Raw genomic sequence first — 8,774 nt, 5'->3', positions numbered from 1 at the left:
TATAAATTTATAAATTCGCCCCAAATACCCTGGGTTATAAACGTCTACCAGAAAATTATTAGAACTGAGAAGCACCAAAATGTTGCTCCCCATGCTCCAAAGCATAAGTTTATAACTACATAGTTTAACTTCTATTTGTCTCCATTTTCCTGTGTTTTTCATGCTCCACTGCTGGTTGGAGCTGGTTTTGTGTGTGTGTGTGAGTGCGTGTGTGTGTGTGTGCGCGCGTGTGTGTGTTGGGGGGGACCCATCAGAAAGCTGGTTTTGTGAGGGGGACCCATCAGAAAGCGTGGGGCAGATTGAAAAGGGGGGAGGTGGTTGTGGCTCATTAGCATATTAGTACCCCGGCATGTGGCAGGCCATATAAAACCGGAGTCTGGAGGCCTCCCACTAGATCCACAACAGTGACACCCAGGAGCAGGACGTGGAGAGGCAGAAAGAGAGAGTTGTGGTGGGTTTTGTTGTTTGGGCACAGAGCAAGGAGGAACTACTGGCTCTACACGCTCAAGTTTCAAGCTGGCTCTGAAGTTTCACTGGGATTCTCTGAGGATTTATCTTCTGAACTTCTTATAAGGAACTCAACAAGTCCACCGGCCAGACCACTGAGGAGATAAAGAGAGGGGGCTCGCACCTTTTTCCACAGATTTCTTTTTGTGTCTTTGTCACTGAGCTGACCCCTTCCACGCCGTCAATGGAAACAACGTGGTGCTTCGTCCAGATTCGCTTCTGAGAGCAAAAAGTGGCCTCAGCTAGAAGAGCCTGAGCTACTCTCTCCCCACCCCCTCCAAACTATTTATTTATTTATTTATTTATTTATTAATTTATCCATCCTTCCTCTGCCATGGGACGCATGCTGCTGCTGCTCTCCATCCTCTACATCTTGGCGAGCCAGGTAAAGGCCCTTCTATTCAATTCCATATTTTGTTTTTTGAAAAACATATTGTAGCTGACTGAATAAGACAGTTCAAATTCATACATTTTTAAGTTCATGTGCTTTTAAGGTGTTCCAGATATATATAGAACCCTTAATATATATTTGTGATGGAAAACCTGTTGCAAATGGTACTAGACAAAAGTCCCACTCTTGTTATGTGTCAGAGAACCTGTAGAAAGTACACTCTTCTACCAGGTGCTGGATTGTGGTGAGGTTGACTCTTAAGAAGTATATAGAACTATTTTTAAAGAACCATACCAGGTTCTCCATCACCTTGCAAGGTGCCATCTGAGAAACCACACAAAGAACCCCTTTATAAGAGTGAACCCCTTTTGCTAAGAGGGTGTATCTGTAAAGCAGAGAATCACCACCGCTGCGTCCAGTCATGTTGACCACTCTCTCTGTGTGAATGTGAACCTCTGCAGGGTTTCTGTTCTGGAGTCTTTGAGCTGAAGCTGCAGGAGTTCCTCAATAAAAAAGGCGTTCAGGGAAATCGTAACTGCTGTAAGAGCGGCTCAGCGTCACCCTACCAGCAGTGTGAGTGCAAGACCTTTTTCAGAGTGTGTCTGAAGCACTACCAGCCCAACGCCTCCCCCGAGCCCCCCTGCACTTATGGAGGGGCCGTCACACCCGTCCTGGGCTCCAACTCCTTCCAAATCCCGGACTCCTTACCAGACGGCTCCTTCACCAACCCCATCCGGATCAACTTCGGCTTCACCTGGCCGGTGAGTTCCAGCACTGTTAATAAAGGACAATAATATAAAGAACAACAGCATGGACATTAATAACAATAACCTTCACGAGAAACTTTCAGACAAAACCTAAACACTGACACTGTTCGGTTAATATTATTACTGTTACAAAAAAAAATTATTTTTACTTAATTATCAGTTCCACCTTAAATAGTGCAGCAGAGCCATTAATTGCATTATGGGGCCTGAGGGGCCAGAAAGTAAGTTCTGTACCATTTAAGGTGGAATGGAATATTGAAATGGCAAACAAAGCACAAGATACAAATTACTACTTGTGAAAGTTATGAATGTTCACTTCCGCCTTAAAGAGTGTGGCAGATGTTTTCGGGGTGTTGTAATGTTTGCGATTTGAGTCTTTGTTATTAGCTGTCTCAAATATCTCACTTCTACACTTCTGCTCTGAACGGCCTTCTTGTTGTTTTGTTGTAGGGCACGTTTTCATTGATCATTGAAGCAGTCCATGCCGAGACCAAAGATGATCTGACCACAGGTAGGGGGCGCTCATGTTCATCATCATCATCATCAATAACAACAACGTTATCTCATTTATGTGATTTATTAATGCTGTTATATACATAACTTCAGTTATAGTTAATCGATAATTTAAATTTCCATTTCAACTTTTTAATTTTCTGATAAATATTCTTTCTTTTTACACTTTCATAAAAGTACTTTTATAAACATTCAACCTCTTAGATATGTATTTGAACAGTATTTACATGTTACATTTCTAGCTCTAGCCTCTGTTCTATCATGCGTGTGTACCGCAAGCAGGGACGCCGTACGATGGGGGGACGTTAGGACAATTCTAAGGGCCTGTGACTGCCAGGGGCCCTAAAAATGAAGAACACTGGGTGGTGGGGGCCCAATGTGATATCTTTTCATGGGGTCCAAAATCCCTTGCGGTGCCCCTGGCAACAAGCCCCTTATTGCTATGCGCTGCTTTGCAAGTAAAGCTCAAATAAACAAACAGTAGGCTAGACTAATTCTCATGTGCCTATTGCAAACCCCACAGAGAACCCAGAGCGCATCATCAGCACCATGAGCACTCAGAGGCACCTGACCGTGGGGGAGGACTGGTCCCAGGACCTGCACAGTGCCGGGAGAACCGAGCTGAAGTTCTCCTACCGCTTCGTGTGTGAGGAGCACTACTACGGCGAGGGCTGCTCGGTGTTCTGCCGGCCCCGAGATGACACCTTCGGTCACTTCACCTGTGGCGAGCGCGGGGAGATCATCTGCGACGCCGGCTGGAAGGGCCAGTACTGCACAGAGCGTGAGTAATTAATTTTTTCCCCCTGTATTTTATATATTATTGTTTTAGCTTGTTCAGAAACAACAGGGATATTTTTATGTTATTTTTAAATTTTATTTATTTATTATTTTTTTGTGGTTTATTGATTTTACAGATTTTTTTTTTATTTTGTAAAGTCACTCAGCCCATATTTAAAAGTCACTCAGAAAATCAGAAAAAAAAATAGAAATGTGTCCACACTTGTTATGTGTTGTAATGTGAGCTGAAGAAGAGTCAGGTCTGAACACAGGGTTATTCACAGTTTCTAATTGATAAAAGTCCCTCTTATCTTTGTATAGTTTATACTTGGGATGATGTTTTACCTTTTTTTTGAAGAGGGGAAAAAGATCATTCGGGCGGGGGGGTGGGGGGGGGGGGGCTTAAAAAAAAAAGAAAAGAAAAAAAGAAAAAAGTTAACGGTTAGGGGTAACTTGTAACTGCCCCCTCTGCACTCCACCCTCCCCCTTTCTCCTGATTTATTCCCTCGAAGGAAAAAGTTTTTCAGCACCGATCTCACGCGTGCCATAAATTTCCATGCTCGCGCATGATTGGCTGGAGGCGGCGCGGCGGCGGCGCTGATTGGCTGGCGCGGGGGAGGGTATTGTTTGAAGTGGGGGCAGCTGCCGGCAGCGCGCGGACAATGGAGCAGCTGTCGCGCGCACACCAGCTGTCCACTCTTATAATCTAACCGGAGACACTGGAGGAGGAGGAGGAGGAGGGAGAGAGAGAGAGAGAGAGAGAGAGAGTTTAGACCCAGAGAGAAAAGAGAGAGGGGAGGGTGGAGGAGGGAGTGAAAGGGGGGCAAGAGAGAGAGTTTGTAACCAGATTGGAGAGAGAGAGAGAGAGAGAGAGAGAGAGTTTTTATTTCCACATTGAAGAGGGAAACAGACAGAGTAAGAGTTTGGATCCATATTGAAAACAAGACAAGGAACGGTGGGAGGAGGGAAAAGGGATGATAGAGGAGGGGAGGGCAGAGAGCGAAAAAGATTTTAGACCCACATTAAAAGGGAAGCGAGAGAGAGAAAAATAGAGGACAGAGAATGAGTTAGAGAGAGGGAGGAGGTGGGGAAGAAAAAAAACAGAAGAGGCCCCTTGTTTGTCCCCATCGTGGTCATGTGTTAAGCAGAACTTCTTCTACACGATAAGGAGATTTAAAGACACAGAGGAACAGCTAATAGGTTTAGTGACCCCTTTTCCTTTACCACAAAATGAATTCCCATAGAGAAGTTTGTTCTGGACGCTAAAGTTGGAAAAATGAACAAGTGCATGTGGCTCTTGAGCATTCTGATGTGGCATCATGGTCCTAACGAGTGTGTTTGTCTCTCTCTTGTAGCGATCTGTCTCCCCGGATGTGACAAAGAGCACGGCTTTTGCGAGAAACCTGGAGAGTGCAAGTAAGTGACCAGGAATTCTGCACCACATTCATTGCCTTGGGCGTAAACTTAATGAGGACATCCGCACTCATGCAAAATATTGTTTGTGTCTGTGTAACAGGTGCAGGGTGGGCTTCAAAGGGCGATACTGTGACGAGTGCATCCGTTACCCTGGATGCCTCCACGGGACCTGTCAGCAGCCATGGCAATGCATCTGCCAGGAGGGATGGGGAGGCCTCTTCTGCAACCAGGGTAAGAAAAGAAGGACATTAGCCTTGGAGAGAAAGGCTGATGGAAAGACAAAGACAGAGAGGGAGAGGGAGAAAGAGAGAGAGGGCAGAGGGGGTGGGAGGAAAGACCAGAAAATAACATTGACTTCATTGATAGAGACTTGTAGAGAGGATGAAGATATATGGGACCACATTATGGCAAAAGGGTGGTCAAGAACGAAATGAAAGAAGGAAGGAAGGAAAGAAGGGAAGGAATGAATTGTTTGAGAATCATGGACAGAACAGACACAGAGACAGCAGCTGTCCAGCTGCTGGTCAGCCATGTGCTGCTGTTTTCATCGCACTAATCCCCGTGTTGCACATGTGTGTGCCTGCCTCCCTGCAGATCTGAACTACTGCACACATCACAAGCCCTGTCTGAATGGAGCTACTTGTAGTAACACTGGCCAGGGCAGCTACACCTGTTCCTGTCGCCCTGGATTCACTGGCACCAGCTGTGAGATCGAGGTCAACGAATGCGCGGGGAACCCCTGCCGCAATGGAGGGAGCTGCACGGTAGGTTTTAACCCTCAGGTTCACACTCTAATGGGACTGTGAGCAACTGTCACATTCCCTGGGATTAGGCATCGGTTGTAAACCTTTGTCTGTCATTAGAGAGTCTCAGATCTTGTGAAACTGTAAAACATCTAAGCAAGGATAGCATTCCCTTCCCTACAACTCCTCCCAAACTTCTGACCCCTGGAAAAATATTAGGACATGACAGTACCCCTGTACATCTTTTGTAGTACTGTTGGAAATCTCTTGTTAACCCTACATCTCACCTTCCAGGATATGGAGAACACTTACAGCTGTACCTGTCCACCTGGTTACTACGGCAAAAACTGTGAGATGAGTGCCATGACGTGTGCGGATGGTCCATGCTTCAATGGTGGTCGCTGTGCTGATAACCCAGACGGTGGCTACTTCTGCCAGTGCCCCACGGGTTATGCCGGGTTTAACTGCGAGAAGAAAATCGACCACTGTACCTCAAGCCCATGTTCAAATGGTGAGTAGGATTAGCTCTCTGACACCCTTGAAAAAGTAAAGATGAATCTAAATTCTTCGAAGTATCTTTTGTGTTAACCTTGTGTTCAACTTTGTGGCAGTCAACAGTGTTTGGTCAAACAGTGTTCTGATCAATCAACACTTATTTCCCCGCAGGTGCTCGCTGTGTGGACCTGGTGAACTCCTATCTGTGCCAGTGTCCCGAAGGCTTCACAGGAATGAACTGCGACCGCATCAGCGATGAGTGCTCCCTGTATCCCTGCCAAAATGGTGGCACCTGCCAAGAAGGGGCCAACGGCTACACCTGCGCTTGCCCACCAGGTTACACTGGCCGCAACTGCAGCTCCCCCATCAGTCGCTGCCAGCACAACCCTTGTCACAATGGCGCCACCTGCCATGAACGCAACAATCGCTACGTCTGTGCCTGTGTGCCTGGTTATGGAGGGCGCAACTGTCAGTTTCTGCTCCCTGACCGCGCTTCCCAAACAGCCAGCGACATCCCATGGACAGCAGTGGGCTCAGGAGTGCTGCTTGTACTGTTGCTGATTGTGGCTTGTGCTGTCCTTGTGGTCTGCATCCGATCCAAGGTGCAGAGGCGGCGGAGGGACCGTGAAGAGGAAGTGGCAAATGGGGAAAATGAAACGATCAACAACCTCACAAACAACTGCCACAGGGATAAGGACCTTGCCGTCAGCGTGGTGGGAGTGGCGCCAGTCAAGAACATCAACAAGAAAATTGATTTCCACAGTGAGCATGACGACTTGAGCCTGACAACAGAGAAGAGTGGATACAAGTCGAGACACCATGCCTCTGACTACAATCTTGTGCAGGAAGTAAAGTACGAAGTCAAGCACGAGGTGAAGCTGGAGCACACCGGGAAGGAGATGGCAGCCAAGGAGCTGTCAGACAGCTGCGAAGACATCAAGTGCCAAAGCTTGCAAGAATCTTGCGAGTTTGAGGAAAAACGCAGGAAACGACTGAAAAGGTAAACACAAATGCTAGTGTCTTTGTAGCATTGCTGAAAAAAATGGTTTATTTAAGGCTAGTGCTAATATCTTCTCTTTTTTTTGTTCGCAGTGATGCATCGAAATATTCAGAGTCAAGATATTCAGAGTCAAAGTTCTCTGAGTCAAAGTATTCCGAGTCGAACTATTCCGATTCGCTGTATTCCGAGTCAGCATGCGCGTCTGCATGTGCATCGGCATCCGTGTCGGCAAGTGTCGACAACAAATACAAATCCGTCATGGTCATGTCGGAGGAAAAAGATGAATGTGTAATTGCGACAGAGGTGAGTGTCTAAGAAATTTTACTTACTTACTTAAGTGATATTAGATATTTTTCCTTGTCAAAATTGGACGTAGCATTGAATAAAGTGTTTGCTTTCGTGGTCCAGTTTCTTGAATCCTAAACTGTGAGAGATGGATTGAAATTGATGGTTTATCAGATGCTAATCTTGTTCCCTTCTTGTCCTTTCCCCTCGCTCAGGTGTAATGGGCCTCCAGGAAGCCGATGCTCATTGTATCCTGTGGGAGACATTTTGAACTCCCACAGAAAATGCTGCTGCTCGAAACCTTAGGTGGAACTGTCCCACCTCGTGACTACTGCTGCTGAGAAAGTAGGACTGATTTAACTGATATTCAGGGTGAGCTGGTTCTCTGTTCTGAAAGAAGCGAGGGCACAACGGTGGCCTGAAGGCTTGGAAACTTCCGGAAACAGACAGAGGGGAGTCGCTTAAATTTTGCAGCCTCTCTTTCAAATGTATTTGTAAAATTTACCTGTAAAGCCATTTTATAACGGTGTTGGACAGTGTGTGTCCACTTTGCTTTTTAAAAATTTATGACAGAAAAAGAAAACTTAAAAAAGAGATCATAAAGTAAAAGAAGAAGTAGGAATTCAAGGAATTGTGTCTCAAAGTTCTGCCATGTGGTGTGCGGCACTGTGGCAACATCGTGGCAATGTTTTTAACAATATTTTGGCAACATTTGCTGTTTTTCCGCCAATATCTCCAGGCCCACACAGACTATTTCTGTGCCCAGAGACTGCACCGAACGTTAAGGACGTTAAAGGAGAATAGATTAAGAAATGTATCACAGCGTTTTCGCCAATGTCCGTCTCTTGGATTCTATGGCAGCGTCGTGGCAACGTTTTAGCAATTTTTTGGCAACATTTGCTGGTTTTTCGCCAATATCTTCAAGCCCCACAAGTCAGTGTGCAAGAGACTACATCAAAACGGTGGATGTTTGGCCATACTGGCCTGTCTTTCGCTAGGTTGAATGTCACATGATGTCATATCCTGTCACATGACCAGTGGAGACTATATGTATGACTTGATCACTGTGTAAATGGGAAAAAAATAGTGCGCAAAAAAAATCTCTAAGTCTTCCGAGCCTCCACTTCTTTTTTGTAATATGGTTTATATGGTTTTGAATATGTATGTAATTATTTTCCTGTCATGAAAAAAGCATTTGTGTTAATATGAATAATATCCTCATTTGTTTATGTTTGTTTCTTTTTATAACAAAAGGTGTATGATTTAAGTTAATTTATTTTATTTAAGTTGTAAGTTGTATTTCTAAATTTTTGTAAGGTTTTTAAGATTATTTAAGCTTTTCTTACGTTGTACTTGTTATTTGCAAAGGCACTTCGGGTTGCTGGGATGTTTTAAGAAAATATTATTTAAAAGTATTGTAAAAAGAATGTTATTAATGCTATTGTTTTCATTCCTGCTTTGTTTTGATTATTTTTTGTTTGTTTGTTTTTGGGAAGGATTTAGCTTAAATTATTTTTCCAAATAAAGATTATGAAATATTAAAAAAGACTTCCTCTTTTACTACATTATACACCTGATTTTTTTAAAATTGTGCAGCCATGTTCTAACGGATATTATCAGTTTATAGCCTCATCATTATAGCAAGGCTTTATCTGTAAACTACACTGAAATTTATAATAACATCACAGTGGATTCACTTGGAAGCTGCTCAGTCTTTCTCATAAAGAATGCAGTGACCAAACACTCAAGTTACAAACTATGAGAATTTGAGAATCTGAAGTTTCAATACCTCAATGTGCTTCACCAGAATTAAAACCAATGACTTCCACTTTGTGGTGACGCACATCTGTGGCTCGTTGGAAATTCACTCCTCTGAGCTT

The 8,774-nt window shown here is 44.4% G+C and overlaps 1 protein-coding gene across 1 annotated transcript; it reads left to right on the top strand.

Moving 5' to 3' along the window:
• Window positions 1-808: 808 nt before the first annotated feature.
• On the top strand, window positions 809-8,142 carry dla (deltaA). The gene is made up of 11 exons (XM_066659117.1): window positions 809-892; window positions 1,360-1,659; window positions 2,116-2,176; window positions 2,702-2,959; window positions 4,311-4,371; window positions 4,472-4,602; window positions 4,966-5,135; window positions 5,409-5,625; window positions 5,781-6,609; window positions 6,702-6,912; window positions 7,110-8,142. The coding sequence occupies exons 1-11, from the start codon at window positions 842-844 to the stop codon at window positions 7,113-7,115; spliced, it is 2,295 nt and encodes a 764-aa protein (XP_066515214.1). The 5' UTR covers window positions 809-841; the 3' UTR covers window positions 7,116-8,142.
• Window positions 8,143-8,774: the final 632 nt, after the last annotated feature.

Source organism: Hoplias malabaricus, chromosome 2 (assembly GCF_029633855.1).
Source record: "Hoplias malabaricus isolate fHopMal1 chromosome 2, fHopMal1.hap1, whole genome shotgun sequence".
Classification (NCBI taxonomy): domain Eukaryota; kingdom Metazoa; phylum Chordata; class Actinopteri; order Characiformes; family Erythrinidae; genus Hoplias; species Hoplias malabaricus.
The sequence above is the reverse complement of the archived record's forward strand: the minus strand, read 5'-3'. Positions and strand labels throughout refer to the sequence as shown.